The sequence below is a fragment of the Dermacentor variabilis genome, chromosome 4 (assembly GCF_050947875.1).
Source record: "Dermacentor variabilis isolate Ectoservices chromosome 4, ASM5094787v1, whole genome shotgun sequence".
Lineage (NCBI taxonomy): Eukaryota > Metazoa > Arthropoda > Arachnida > Ixodida > Ixodidae > Dermacentor > Dermacentor variabilis.
Genome location: NC_134571.1, coordinates 129,953,081 through 129,969,006, shown reverse-complemented (window position 1 = coordinate 129,969,006; position 15,926 = coordinate 129,953,081). Strand labels below are relative to the sequence as shown.

The following is a 15,926-nucleotide window of genomic DNA, read 5'->3' as shown; positions in this document are numbered from 1 at the left end:
GGCGTCACACCGCAACATTCATATGCTGAGATGCGAATGAGGTGACATTGTCCTAATGTTGTTTAAATTGCTGTTACGCACATTCCCAAGTGTAAGCGCTGTATTTACGGTCTTATAACGGAACGCGTGTATCAAAAAAGTAAGTGCATGCATTATTCTCTCTGTATATTTTAGTTTGTTTGCAAAATCGCACTGCAGAAGAGGATTCGTCCAGTAAATCTCTTTGTTACTCCTTACACATAAGTTCGCTTACCGTCTTGTGCCATAACGCACGATATTTTTAAAGGAAACGCTAATATAGGCGACGCTAAGAAAACGAAAAAATAAAGGAGCTAATTTGCACATACGCGAGTTTGACTAGGCAAGAATTACAATAATGACATTTAGTAGCATTTAACCATTCCTGACTACTCAACTTGCAAACTGCACATAAATGCGTGTTCTGCACTTTTTCTGTTGACCATCCCCCCGAGATTTTCTTCTTAGCGCTTTGGGACGAAACTCTGAGTCGCACATGTTCAGAGGCAAGGTGTTCTGCATGAAATACAATTACGAGAGTATTCCTGTGCCGTAGTTTATTGTTTCGGCGAAGTGTGCATAAAACGTTGTGGATCTATTTATTACTTGTGGCGTGTAACCTCTCGTAGAATGTATTGTAGGCTGTGCTTATTGCAGCTACACCTGAACTACCAGGTGTCAGTTTTACAATTTCAATTTTACTTCACGTTTTAAGACATACCATTACTAGCTCCAGAAATCGCACTTGTTGTGATTTAAAACATGTTAGTTTCCACTTACTGTGAAGTATGTGTTCGCAAGTTCCAACTTCTATTCTTTTTTTCATACAATCTGTCTTGTTCTTTTGTTTGTTTAAGTCAGCCTAACCTGGGTACGTGGGGTTCTGCTATGCTTCAAGGAGTAGCCACCATTACCCATGCTGCCAACTTTTCCTACACATATATTCTGGCCATTTCGACTTCAGGTTTTATACGTTTGTGTTGAGTTCCGTGGTCAAAATCGGGCGTCATTTGTAATATCAAAACAGCAGACAAATTCGTACACGGGTGTTTTCGCATTTCGCCCCCATCGAAATGCGGCTGCCATGGCCGGGATTCGATCCCGCAACCTCGTGCTGAGCAGCCCAACACCACAGCCACTAAGCAACCACGGCGGGTGCGAGAACATTTCAATAACCTTTATAAACGACTTTATTTAAACAATCGAAATCAGTCGCAGTAATATGTGTTGATAAATATATCTGCTCCCAAGTCATGTGACGAACTCATCCCTGCAAATCATTGTAAGGCATTATTATTACACTTAAATGAAACCAAATTAACTAAAATAACAAATCCAGACGGGTTTGGTGATCCATTCTCTGCTTTATTCTCCGCACTTTTTCAGCAACGCAAAGAAAAGTACGAATAGTAGTGCACACAGGCCTGCTTCTCAAGAGGTGCGATGTTTCTTTTTTATTTTGTTACGGTGCCTCGTTTACGTTTACATTATAATATGCATTGGGAGCATTTATGTGCCTATCCTAGACCTGTCGGTTTTTTTTAGTTCTTGTCTGAAGCCTTAATTACTAGTTTCCAGTATACGCTCTAGCAACAACAATAATATATAACCTATACGAACCAGCCAACCTTCTTTCAGTGGAACGTAATTGGGTGGGCACACACTCAACGCCGCCTACACTGAACAATCGCAATACAGAGTCAGCGCTGCATTAATACGCTTCCCAGTGCATTACCACCGGCTGCATGTATACGACGTGCGGCAAATGCGATGCAGTGAGCCATCGTAGTATCTCTGCGAACGCAGCTACTAAAAAAGCCATAAGTCACCGTTCATAGAGTCAAGGTTGCGAGCTGCTGACCATCTTACGTTTTTATACATATATGCAGGCTTTCTCTTGAGCTTTAAGTAGTAAGAAGACGTACGCCATATTCATATAATAATAATATTATTAATAGAATATATCCTGGCCATTTCCGCAAGAAGGTGGGCAGCGGTCATTATTTTTGAAATACCTTTGTTCGTTAATATTCTTTACGAAAAAGGCAAAGTTCGGGGAGAAATCAGGTTCAACCGGATTTTTACAAAAAATTTGTTCGGGATGCAAAAATCGAGAATTATCCGGTCGAACCTGAGAACGAAAAACCCTGAATGATATGTTTAATAAAAATTTAAAAAATAGACGGATCCCACACACTGTGGGAATCGATGTAAGCGAAACTTTCTGGGCTGTTTGCTTTGATTGGCGATAATTAGTGTCGATGTTCATAGCAAATGTTTAATTTATTCAACGTTTAGTCCAACACGAGACTGGTGAGCTGATGTCAAACTTTACCCTTGCGTGCACCACTGCTGTTTGTGTGAGTAGTACACAGAACACACAGGGAGAGGTGTTTGCTTGAGGCGCTGTTGTGCGCCATATTTTATAACTCCTAAGAGCGTTGAGCATATTCCTGGCTTCACAAGGCACATCGCATCGTGGCAGATGTATTAAACCTTTATTGTAATATTGGGCTGTACGTGCCAAAACCACAATCGGGTTATGAAGCAAGCCATAGTGGCGGACTCCGGATCAATTTTGGCACCGTGGTGTTATTTAACCTGTCGCTAATTCTAAATACACGAGTGCTTTTTAATTGGCCCCCGTTGAAATGGGGCTGCCGCGGTCGGGATCAAGCCCACGACCTCGAACAATGCCATAGCCGCAAAGTGATCGCGGTGAGCACAGTGTTGATTTGACGTGCGACCGACCCTACGGTAGTCTCTACACCCTGCGGTGCGCTTTAATGCGGCTTTGCTTTTGTACGGCCTGCGTAAGTTGCCCTCCTGACAAATTTGCATGGTGTTTATTTTTCAGCAATAGCATAAACGTATGGCACCGTACCTTGAACTCAAAGTTATCGAGTTTGATCGATCGTAATCGCTGTCGTGTCTATAGTAGCAGCATTTCCTTGCGTTCTCACGTCACCTCCTCCCATCCTTCTTCTCCTCTCCCCCCTTATATGGGAACTGTGAGCGAAGAGTTATTAACTCGTTTCGCGCCACTGTCGGTTCTAGCCCTTCTCTGCCCCCTCTCGCCCATCCTCTCTGCCATTCTATCTAGCTTCCCTCTGGTCTTCCACGTTACCAGAAAGGTAACCTCCTGTTTCAGCAATGCTTTATGGCGGCAGGTACAAATAATTACAGCTGTCAAGAGGCTAATGCAGCGACACCGAGGGAGCTCATGAGGGTATTGTGCACGTGCGACGCGATGAAAACGTCCGAACTAGTTTCTTTCTCTCGTCGCCTTTCCTCTTTCTGCCGTGTTTCTCTCACGTGTCCACACGCTCTGACCCCCCCGCCCCCCGCCCCCCGACGCTGTGTGCCAGGGCCAGGCAGTGGCAGCCGCAGTGGGAAAGGCGAAGGAATAGCCAAAGAAAGCTTTGCTTTAAAAGGGGAGGATGAGAACACCAGTGCTGTCTGAGGGGCAAAGCACGCATAGAAAAATGAGAGAGAAGCTGTTGCCTAGCCGGGTGGCAATAATGGTCCAATGTGGTGCAATGACAGGGCTATAAATAGAGCTCGGAGAACACTTCGCATGTCAGTCTCGCCTCGAGAGCCAGTAGGCACACCCCGGTGACCCGTTTCGTACTCGTGACCACCGAAGATGCAGGTCGTTACGCTGGCCATCACCGTCGCACTTCTGCCCCATCTTGCCCTTGTCAGCGGTAAGTGTGTTTTGCCGTCACAAACATCTTATCCGCGTAGCATTGGGTCCTGCCGTTTAAGCGTACATGCACGTACCGGAACTTGCTATTCATTTTCCCGCATCTTTCCAATAGCATGCGTCTCGGGCTACTGCAGCTTCTGGTATAAGGAACACCGTCCAATGATGATTACACTACACTAGCAGTGCCGTTTCCATTGTTTTTCTAGCTGCCGTCTACCAGCCCTGTGCAAGCATATGTAATACACCGTGCAGTCAGTATAACGCGAGTTTCTCTTTGAATTGTTTGAGCCGATGCACTTTGAGCCTGCAACACAGAACACCTTAAGGTCCTTTCATTCGTTTTCTTAATCATTGGCATTGCGGACTTGCGAGCGATTCATGCGTGACGTTATAGCTGTTAACATTCATCGTATGTTTCCCTAAGCTAACGCTGATGTCTCCTGCCTGCTAATTCTTGCAGGGTACAGCGTGCACCTCAACGTCACCTCGGAGTCGTCCGTCGACGACGCCGTAGCCAGCCGCTCCAATGCGGTGACGCTGTTTCCCCTGGCTCTGGCACTAGCCGCTCCGGCGATCGCCGTGGCACTCGGAACACTGAAGCCTGTCCTTCTGGCCATGGCGCTGATCTACCTAACGCTGTTCGCACTCATCTACGTTCCCGTGGTGGGCGAGCTACTGGAAGCCAGCTTCCGCGCCTTCGACTCTGTCGTCGCCGACTCCGTGTCCCCGAGCGTGGGCCAAGACCTGCTTCGGGCCGTGGGCCTCGACACCGAGGCCTGCCGCATCCGCGCCGTCTGCGAGATCACCGAGGACGCGGTTCGGAAGTATCCCATGGTTGCGGCCATGCTGCGGTCCCTGACCGCTGCCGTGCACGCCCACGGAAACAACGAAAGCCTCATGAAAGGACTGCTGGGTGGACTGTCCGGTCTGGGCTGCGAGGCGCTCTACTCGACGTGCGCTCAGTCGCCGTTCGACGGGTTTCTCAAGACGACGTCATAGATCTCGTAAACACTAGGTTCTTCAAATTTAGGCGTTTTCCAATAAAACATGTATTTCACTGCTACATCATCATTTCCGTGTCTACGCGCTTTCGCAATAAGTAGAATGAGGTTCACCTCGTTCCTTATATGCTGGCGTCAATCATTTCTTCTGCAATACGCGTAGTTAAAAAACAAATAGAAAGCTTTGAGCTTCACTTAACAGGTGGCATATCGTTAAGACGCATCTGAAAGACAGAATTCGTTTCATTTTCTCACCTGATTATGAAATTCCATTCCGGATGGCTCAGATGCAACAATGCAACGGTGAATGATTCTTTGTGTTTTATGTACACTTGTAACTGGTCGTCACATCAAGTAAACGCTGCTAATTAAAGTTAGGAGGCCAATTTAGGCATTTTCTGATAAGATGTCTCCCAGCTACATGGTTATTTCAGTGCCTAGATAGTTTCACCTGCTTCTCTACTGCTTTCACCTGGTGTCTACCCATTTTCGTCATAGTGCCCCAAGATCACTTTCGTAGCACTGCAAGTCCCCTTGTAGAAACGTTGGCCTCCGCCAGGCGAATCCTCTGTTTGACTATGATAGACTCATTTGAGCACGCGTTGTTTGGGGGAGCGGGAGGGGTTCAGGTTTAGTTAGCAGACGCAATCACGTGGCAAACAAAAAAAATTTCATCTGGGCACATGACGTTGAACCTTACAGTGCTTTTTTTTACCACATTTCTTTCCCCCACGTATGTGGTATGAATAGCTGGGGAAAATTTGCGCTACGGTTGCTTGACTGCCCCCCCCTCCTAAAACTAAAGAGAGCAAGCAATGGTGTAGGAGATTTCATGTAACATCTTCCGTGAAATACAGAAAGAAGATATTTCTAAAAACATACGCGCAGAATGTTCTGTTGGAGCTATTTCAATGATGCGTGTATGTGTTTGCTACTAGTTGCCCACTGTTTTGTCGTCGTATGCTGCTGTGTTTGGTATAATTGGGAGAAACACCGCGAAAGAATCATGAAACGCAGAAGCTCGGTTGCAGCACCGAAATCATGACCAACCCGCATGAGACACGAGCGGTAGCAATGTTCACTGATGTTATACACAACTGCCAAAGGATGTGGACGCGGGATGAAATGACGAGAGAGATTTTGTAAATAAACCAAATTTTTTAACACATTTATTATGTGCCCTGGGTCCTGCTTGGTTCTTCTTGTTGCGTTTCTTCTTTATCTTCAAATTGAATGGTGGTGCGTTTGGATGATGCCGCTGCTTCGCGGAAGACGAGCACTGACCGATGCTTGCTGTAGTACCTGACATAACTGAACAGCCTTACGTTTGGCACACCTCGTTTGGTAGTCGATCACGCTGCCTCCTAACCGTGCAAACCATTGTCAACCGTACTCCGGCGGTGACTCGAAGTGCGGGCCCTATGATCTGTGATGGGGACAGAGTGCGCCGACTGTCGATAGCTTCGTGTGCGGCGTTTTCTCGCAGCTCAGTTCACGTTCAAGCGAGAGGCAGCAAAAACGTCAATTCGCTCGCTGCTGCAGGCGCTTAAAAGCGATCGTCTCACGTGACGGAAGGACGGACGAGTTTGCTCGACGGGCAAGCATAGTAATGCTTACGCGCTTAAAATCCCTGTTATAGAGTTTTAAAATAATTTATCTGTAAAGAATACAAAAGATGTGATTTTTATTGTGCAGTGCCACTACGATTATAGTGAGCACGGCACAGGCGAGTGCACTTTCAACCGGCACTGTCCAGTACATGTGTTAAAATTGTTATGCCGATATAAAGAATATGTATCAGAGATATAGAGACAATTAAGCACAGTTAAGGTTTCACTCTTTAAACAAAGACTTGCCTTTTTTGTGTGTGTTTGAATGCAAGATCTCGAGAAAACATTGCATAAGGTCACGCATGAGGTCACGAATTTCACCCCCAGTCACATTTCGATTAGGAGCGAAACGCAAAAAACGCTCTTGTATACTGAGATATAAGCGCACATTGAAAAAAAAAAGAACAGGCGCTTTCTCTTTTCTGTCTGTCGCGGCATTTCTGCGGTATATTTCGGGCGGGCCTCTCATGCGTCGTTCGTTTACGTACACATTTTAGGCATATAAAACTATAACAGAGGTTTCGTTATAATTAAAACCAGTGCCAATTCCATTGCTAGGGAGTTCATAGCATGCATATTCTTGGTTGATGTCGTGTACCGACGCATCGACCACCGTATTCGCGCAGCTTTCAATTTTGCTTGCACCAACTCGTACGCACCGGCGGAAGCTGGCGTGGTTATCGTAAAAAAAAAAGGCAACTATTACTTCTGGAGCGCGAGCGTCTACGACTGGGCTGCTTCGTAGAATAAACATTTTTTTCCCTTTCTTCTCTGGCGACGCACTAGGAGATGGGCGAGTGGCGCTCAGATTCGTCATGCCAGATATCGTGGTGCGTCCCTCATTGTTTGGGTGGCTGCAAAAGCAGCTGGTATGTCCACTTCGACAAGGCCGGCCCCCACGTTCACCAGTGAACAAAAAGTGGTAAGCGTGCACATTTCTGCAAACTCACTCTATTCTCAATGCCTTGTGGGCACAATGATAAGTTGACCTATTATCTTGCCCCCTGGCTGTCACGGTGCACCCTGCACGGGACCCGAGAGGCCTCGAGTAAATTAAGAATTGTAAATTGATGTTCCGGGTAGCTAGTCTAACTGCTGTAGGTATACCAAATAGGCTCTCTTTACTTTTTTTTTTTTCGCCCAGCAACTTACTTACCTTTTAGGTGGGACCCTACTTCTATCCATTGTGCGACCAGCAGAATTCTCCTGTTCACGTCTGTCTTCCGGCAGCCTCAACAATAATGGATATATATTTATATATATATATATATATATATATATATATATATATATATATATATATATATATATATATATATTTTTTTTTTTCAGAAAAAGGGGCTAGCCGACGCCATGGCGCGTACCCGTGGTTCCCTTTTTTAAAAAAAACTTATAAGTGCTTGTGAGGTATGTCTCCAACTTCGTGGCTGTATTTCAGATGCACCATAGCCTTGGGGCAGCGTTAACACCAAAGGGCGAAATAAGCCGAGCAAGTTACCCTTCTAAAATGAAAAAAAGAAGTAGCATCGGTGCTGTGAGTAGAATAGCAGAAATTTAAGCTGAAAAAGAAACACTTTTTCAGCTTAAACAGATATTGCGAACTATGCGCCCACATGTCTTCTTGCTTCCACCCATCTCATCCTCCGTCGTGTTGCACGGCGCTTATTTTTCAGAAATAGCAGCAACGTACTGTACAATACCTTGAACTTGAGCTTATCCTGTTTCACCGCAACCGCGGTCGTATAGTACTGGGGCTTCCTTGCCTTCTCACGTGACTTCCCCCCCCCCCCTCTCTTGTATGGGAACTGCCTCTTCTCGTCCCTCTCCTTCTTCTACGCTTGTCCTCCTCTCTACAGTTCTATCTGCGTCCCCTCTGGGCTCGCACGTTAGTAGAAGGAGAAGCGCTGCAGTTTCTGCAATGCTTCTGAGGGGAGTCACGGATAATTACAGCTGTCAAGTGGCTAATTGGCGACGGCCTGGGAGCTCCAGATGGCATTGTGTAAATTCGACGTGGTGGGGTGAAAACGAGTTTCTCCGTCGCCTTTTCTGTCTTGCTCGCGCTGTCAGCCACCCCCCGACGCGGTGTGCGCGACAGCAGCCCACAACAACAGCAGCAGGAGCAGTGGCAAACTCGAAGGAACAGGCAAATGAAGCTTAGCTTTAAACCTTGGATGCAGCGAGTGGGCAACGTTAAGGTATCACGACCGTCATCTTGCCTGTAGTTCAGATTCTCCCACTAGGCGACACCACTCAGTCATGTCTGGTGTGACTGCTATGCGTTGCCCACCAAGGCCAGGGCATCCCTACTTATTCACGGCGATGCCCACTCGTTACAAGAGGTGAGGCCACTTAATCGAATCCAATCCAATGGAATGGGGGAGGGGGGGATATCTGCTCTGTCCCTCTTGCGACGCTGCGACAGGAGATCTGTTGTAGTTGAGGAAAATGCCCCCTGCGTCCCTTCTTTTGAGGACGAGTTGTGTCAGGCGCCATTCCCTATCTAAAATGGTTAGTGCTACGCTTTTTTTTTTTTTCAGCGCTGTTTGCAGACTGCATGAACGTGAATGGGAATTCGGGCATCGGGCACGTTTCGGTGCAAGAGCAGCTGCTCCTGCAATCGCCGAAGCTAAGCAGCGTTGACGTGAGCTAATACATGCGAGGGTGTCTACTTGCAGGAACGATGGCTGATTATAGCTCAGCCTGCCGTGGAATAGTTCGAATGTACACTCTGTGCGATACAGTTAGGGTAACGGCGGCGAAAGATGTCTCGTTCTCGCGTATTAAACACATTTCCTCATCACCAAAAAATGTATAAAAAGCTGAAGGAAAGTGAGCGGACGCTATCCACGCAAAGGTTGACATAAGCAGACACAGCTGGAAAGCGTCCCTACTCTCTGTCGATGGCCAGCTTCCCTTCTCGTGTGCGCGAGACGTTGCATTCTCTTCCTTTCGAAAGGCGTCGCGTTTCCTATTGTCCCACGAGCGGGCAGAATTGTTTTCGGCATTCGCCGCCATGTGGAAGCGTGCGGGAAAAGCCCGTGCAATGCCTCTCATCCGTATTTGCAGCGCTCGGGCGCCAGATTACAGATGGCACGAATAGCTCATATTTTCCGTCTGCACAGCCCACGGACGAAGCGCAGACGGCAGCACTCCCGAACACGAAGTCACATGATACAACCGGGACTGCCTCTTGCCTGTTTACCTCGTGCAGCAATAGTGCGGAATTATTCACGATTCCTTCGTCCATGTGCGCGTATGCTTTTAGCTCACTATTGGTGTGGGCGAGGGATGTGAGGGAAACGTAAGAAAAATACTATTTATATCGTGTAGGGCACATAAGCGTGCAACCTGCAGTTGCGTTCTCTCACACGAGTCTCCATATCGATGCCCGTATTATGCGCCTGCTTGAGTACCACTTAGCACAAATATGCGTCTCACAATATGATATTACACAGAAATCATCCGAGTTTCATTGGCTTCCACCGCCTGAGCAACTTATTCATGAAGAATTCGACAAGCGAACTCGTGAAGGAAGAAATGCAACCCATAGAATACTGCTTGCGCGTCACTGTAATCTCTGCTGATAAAAAGGGGGAAAAGTATTATGATTGGACTACTAAGTGTCACTCAATGACATAATAAATATGTGTATATGCGTACATAAAAATATTTATAGATAAGATAATATAGATATAGATATAATAATATAGATATAGATAACATATAGATAATCCCGGGTTAACCTCCCTGTCTTTCCTTTGCCTTTCTCTCCCTCTCTCTCTCTCTCTCTCGCTGCGCTAACACGATTTTCTGCGTGCGTAAACATTACATCGATGATTGGCCACGCGTGCTTCGTTTCGAAGGATTCTTACAAACACATCCTCCGATCTGGATCAAACACGAATTTATATTTTTTCACGGTTCCGGCATCGCAAGGGAACAGCCCCTGCATCATCACACCGGCCGTTTAGAGCAAGTGACTGCAAACGAAACTGCTGCTGGGAAGGAAATACGCGTCTATGTTTAGCTCTCCTTGGCCTGTGTTATCTGTGCACACTTTAGGCGTCGCTCAGGCGAAAGGTGTTCTGATTCAGTGAGTTTCCACCTAACCGAACGTCAGCATGAAATCACTGTCTTTTTTTTCTTTTCGGCTGATAATTGAATGGAACGGAAGAAAAAAAAAGGAATATTAACAGTTCCCTCACAAAGTTTTTCTGTACTACACTATTTCTTCGTGCGATAAATATCCTAAATATGTACAGCCGTTCCATTGCACAGCAGTGTCAAACGTATTCGGTTGTATGAAATTGGCGATAGCGCCGCATAGCGGAGGGTTCCCGCTTTACGTTGACAATCCGTAGTTCTTAACTGCGCACTCAAAGCATGGTACATGACTGTCAAAATCAGGCACGCACCCAGGATTTTTTTTCGGGGGGGAGGGGGTGGGGGGGAGGACCAACCCAAGGTAACTTTTCTGTGTAAATGATGAGGGGGAGGGGTGGTACCTTTACTAGTGCAAACGTGAATAATGCCCCCGTTCGCCATAAAAATGCCTAAACCCGCATAAGAGAAATGAAATAAGGTGTATTTCACAGGCATACGCCTGTGAAATAGATTTCTCCTTTGCTTGACAAACAAGGAACCACCTCAAATGGACTCGCGCAGGAAGAACACTGCCAAGAACAAGTAAACAAGCGAAAGTGTAAAATAAAGATTTCTAGTAGCGTTTTTCTTAATTAGCTATGGAAAAATTCAGAGAAATATATATTTGCGGAGCAATCACAGTTCTTTTGGATCCCTCGTTTATTGCTCTACCAAGTATTGTTATTTGGGAAGTTGTTATTTGCTCTACCGACTCGTATTGTTATTTGGGAAGTTGCGTAACGATGCGTGGCAGGACATTGCGGTTCTAGACGTACTGCGCCCACCGCGGAAGGTTTGAAAAACACACACATAAGCATAGCAGAGAAGTGGCTACGTATGGCAGTTAGACTAATAACGGTAGAAGCGTCTTTCAAAACACATGGAATCCTTCTATACTTCTGACGGTGTTTTTTCTACATCCTGTTTAAATAAAGATATGTTGATCCATAAATAGTTTGGCAAGCAAAGGGTAAATTTGTTAATTTTCGTTTTTCCTTCCTGTTTGGCTGTTGCTTTAGCTCTCTCTCTCCCTTAGTAGATCGCTTAATTGCTAGACTCCTTGCGACTCTTGTTTCCAGTTGCCAACTTTGCATAAAAAGTGCTGTACGATTCGGGAAAAACCAGACGAGGTTACGGGTGACATTCACATTCCTTATGGGTTTAACGGTTATTGCAGGGTTTGATTATGGACGCGGTTTCGCGTGATTTTATTTTCCACCTTATCTAACCTTTATCACGGGTACATGGTTCCAAAGATATGCCAGGGTCGCGACGAGCCGTCACTCGTGGAAATAATGAAACAAAGGGAAAATTTTTATTTATTTATTTATTTCTTTCTTTATTTATTTATTTATTTAAATACATTCAGGGCCAATGGGTATCACAGAAGGGAGCGGAATGCATGAAAAACAAATGTACTAGCGCAGGAATGCGGGAATACAGAAAACAAAAACAGAAACAATAGTTAACTATGTTGCAGCAAAATCCAGATTAATCCAGAAGAATAACTTCAATAGGAGATTTAAACAAGTCACAGTGTCGGTAATTGGCGCAATTGATGAAGGCAGGCATTTCCAATCGTTACTTGTCTTAGGAATGAATGAATAAAAAATATGCGTTAGTTCGAGAAAACGGGACGCCTACTTTATGAAGGAGATCTCTACGGAATGGAAATGTATTCTGGCTCAGATAGGACTTAGTTAAGATGGTGATGATCATAAATTTTGTTAAAGAGTAATGACCGAGACACTTTCCTTCGTAAGAAAAGAAGAGAAAGGTTCAAAGTAGCGTTCATTGTGGACGCACTAGGTAGACGAGAGTAGTTGTGAAGTGTGAATCTTGCGATGGGCGATTTCGCACCGATTCCAAAGTTTTAATGAGACACTCAAGACAGAGATCCCACACCGAGCATCCGTATTCCAGTTTTGGGTCTACTAGCGATTTATAGAGTAAAAGTTTTAATGAGGATGGTGCCACAGAGAAATTGTGCCTTAAGCACCCAAGCATGCCATTGGCATTGTTGGCAGCGCAACTGGCATTGTCTCCGGCCGCAACTCGTTCCACGAGCATACAGACGAGCTGACTACGAATTGAATCCCTTTCCTGGTCCCTCGATCAGACTAACCAAGCAAGCTTGAACTAACGAAGCAACAGCGATGCGCGTGACCGTTGCAATATATGGTGGCAACTGAATGCATCTTGAGTTAATCGCGTGGGCACCGAATCGATGAGAAAACTGGCCTTCACACCCCAGGAGATGCCGATAACTACGGCCATCCAAAAGGAGTGAGAGGCAGCAAAATGTTGACCGCCGAATACCTGTCAAGTCTCAAGACTGATTTGGCTGTGCTTTAGGAATGTGTGTGAAGAGTGTTGGCGCCCGCGGGGGGGGGGGGGGGGGGGGGGGGGGTATGCCGCTTAGTTTTGGTCAAAATACGTACTTGACCAGGCACGGTCAAGTACGTGCCTGGTCAAAATACTACCTCTTCTTTCTGATTGTTCGGACGATTAGGCCCCCGGGTTGGCGATGCCCGCTTACACGTGGAGATTTTTGTCCATTTTCGCTACCACATGAAAGAATCGGTTGCAACCCCGTGCCCCCCGCCCCCCACGCCCTCCCAACTTTTCGTCGCTAATGAAACTAAACACCCTCGTTTTCTGAACACTTCGACTCCCGCCATCCTACTCTACACACCTACTTATTCTGTTTTGCCATAGTGTGCGGTGAAATAGCAAGGTATTCAAACTCTGCGAAGGAATGCAACTTTACGGCAACAGGTTTCCATCGAGGGTGTCCCACTTGTCGCCTGACGAAAACGACTACTATTGTCGAAACGCTGTAATGCAGTGATTTGGGCTTGTTGGTAAGACATCGTGAGGCTTATAGCGCGTGAAAAAGACAAGGCCGAAAGGAAGGCATGACACGCACACCGCCTGTGTGTGTGACGTCTTCCTTTCGTCCTTGTCTCTTTTCACGCGCTATCAGCCTCACGATTGTCGAAGCGCTGTCTCAAGAGACGTTCCTCGCTCGACCACTGTTGGCGCCCTTCACCTGAATCGAGTAACGAAGTCATCACGGGGAACGTGAGCACGGCGCAGTTGTGCAAGTGCAGCGGTTGCACGTGAACACGGGCACACCCGCTTGAGTTCGCACTGATCCGGCAGGAGAAAGCCAAGCCCTGGCGTCGGCGGAGAAGCCTGGCGTGGGTAGTACTAGCTACGCTAGCGTGGGGTTGTCTCGCATAGTTCATTTCAAAGAGAATTGTCCTTGTGGAAATGTGAGGCAACGCGGAGGTAAGCCAGGGCTGAGAAAGAATGCGGCAAAAGTTAACAATAGTAGCAAAGGACGACAGCCGATCGAAGGGTTCTCACACGCATATCAATGCAGCGATGAACGAGAAGGTGGTGGAGAGGAGGTGCCTATTGAGGCACCGTAGAGGGGCGCGATTTTCGTTAGCCAAAACCATATTGAGCCAAGACGTAATGAAGACAAGGAAATCATACGGGGAAAGCATGTGTTCTATTAATCGAAACGTGGACGTCATAAGATAAGCGAAATAAAAGTGCGTGAAAAAAAAAAAAACAACTTGCGGTTGGTGGGAACCGAACCCACGACGTCCGCATGTTTACTTTCGCGGCAGCAACATGGATTGCACCAGCGCTGTACTACGCAGCTGTTGCACTGCAGGTGTCTGCAGTGATTAAATTGAAGCGACTGTACGTGAGACGAGGGACGGCGCGCGTCTCATTACGAAATATTGCGTGAAAGTTCTATTGCTTGAATGCATGAAAGTCAATACAAGAAGGATAAACGTCGCATTTTTTTAAATTTAGAAGGTGCCTTCACACCGCGACGTTCGTATGCGAACAGGTGAATATGGAGAGAGTGATCCCAGTGCTGTTTACATTACTGTTAAGCGTATTCACAAGCCTATAAGCTGTGTTGCGGTTTCACGCCGGAGCGCTTGCATCAAAAACTAAAGGCGCAATGCTGTGTGTACACGAACGCGCTCCGCAAAACAGGATTCGACCAGTGAATCTTTTGGTTACATTGTCCAGATAAGTTCACTCGTCGTCTTGTGCGATGCAGCATGTTGCCTTTACCGCAACGCACAAACACAGAAATGCTAAGAAAAAGGAAAGAAAACAAAACAAGTGCATCTACGTGCATGAAGTTTTGACGTGATTTGAATTAGCATAATGAAAGTTGGTAGCATTTAGTTATTTCTGGCAATTAAAGAAACATTATACTAATGCGCGCGTTGCAATGTTTCTGCCAGCCATGCTTCTTGGCCTTTACCCTTTGAGCTTTGTGACGAATGAGCTAAGCATCATGGACATAAAATATAATTACGAGAGGCGAATTTTGCAGGCGGTGCGCCTAATCATTAACCATGCAGCACTACTAGGCGAGAGCTTCTTTCTCGCGTTTGCCCGAATCAAAGGTCCCCAGAGAGAAAATCTGGGTACTTTTTGCTGGGGAATCTTGCTTCTAAAAGAGCCTTTAGCTAGATACTACGCCCCTTCACAAGTAGCTTCCCTCTATTCCGCATTACTGAAAGGCATGTGAAAATTTAGAAGCATAGAGAGGTAAAGGGAGTGTACAGACAGACGATAAACAAACAGATAATTGTTAGACATATCGACGAGCGGCAGCTACATTCACGGTATTTAGCGAATAGACACCAGAACGTAAAAGTAAACGTTTCTCTTTCTTCCTTTTTAGTACCCTTACAAGAGCACAAAAGAGAAAAGTAACTTAAGCTGTATTAATGAGAAGAAGAGAAAACGAGGGACTAAATTTTTATTTCATCGCGACCATATAAAGCCAACAATGAAACCGAATAAAGCATACGGGAAAGTACTTGCTGTTGAAATTGAAACGGTAGAAAGAATCATCAACAATAAAATGGAAGTGAAAGTGGGAGGAAGGAAGGAAAAAGTGGAGAAGGAGAGGCAGGGAGGTTAACCAGTTTAGCTCAACCGGTTTGCTACCCTACACATGGGAGCGGGATGGGGGGGATGAAAGATGGGAAGGAGAGAGAAAGTGGAAGAAAATATAACTTGCTGCTGGTGCCATTCGAACCCAGAACCCATGCATCACGCCAACGTTGCACTATACCAGTTGTGCTATGACGACGCGTCTATCAATCCAGTCACTGTCTCGGCCATGGCCCCGTGTGGCGCTGGATGACACACCCATGGCTTCGTCCAGCACACAAAAATGCCTAAGGTAGTGGCCGTACTGATGGCTATATCGCCGTAATGAGTTATACGAGCTATGGCATATGAAAGCAAAGGCGCGTTTGCCGGTGCTTTTTTTTTTCTCTCTCTCTGAAACTTCGCATCTCTCTAGTGGACAAACCTCGGAACCACATTTGCGTTCGAGGAAAGCGCGACAAGCAGGGCGTTATTGAGCGAACCTTTTTTGAGCGGACGTCGACC

The 15,926-nt window shown here is 46.2% G+C and overlaps 1 protein-coding gene across 1 annotated transcript; it reads left to right on the top strand.

Annotated features, from left to right (window-relative positions):
- Positions 1–3,664: 3,664 nt before the first annotated feature.
- On the top strand, positions 3,665–4,726 carry LOC142578335 (uncharacterized). Its single transcript, XM_075687733.1, has 2 exons — positions 3,665–3,725; positions 4,188–4,726. The coding sequence occupies exons 1-2, from the start codon at positions 3,665–3,667 to the stop codon at positions 4,724–4,726; spliced, it is 600 nt and encodes a 199-aa protein (XP_075543848.1).
- The last annotated feature ends 11,200 nt before the right edge of the window (positions 4,727–15,926 follow it).

Excerpts from the sequence above, each read along its gene's own strand:
- LOC142578335 (XM_075687733.1), top strand. The coding sequence starts at position 3,665 with ATGCAGGTCGTTACGCTGGCCATCACCGTCGCACTTCTGCCCCATCTT. Across the intron at positions 3,726-4,187 it reads CCATCTTGCCCTTGTCAGCG|GGTACAGCGTGCACCTCAAC; the intron begins GTAAGTGTGTTT and ends TAATTCTTGCAG.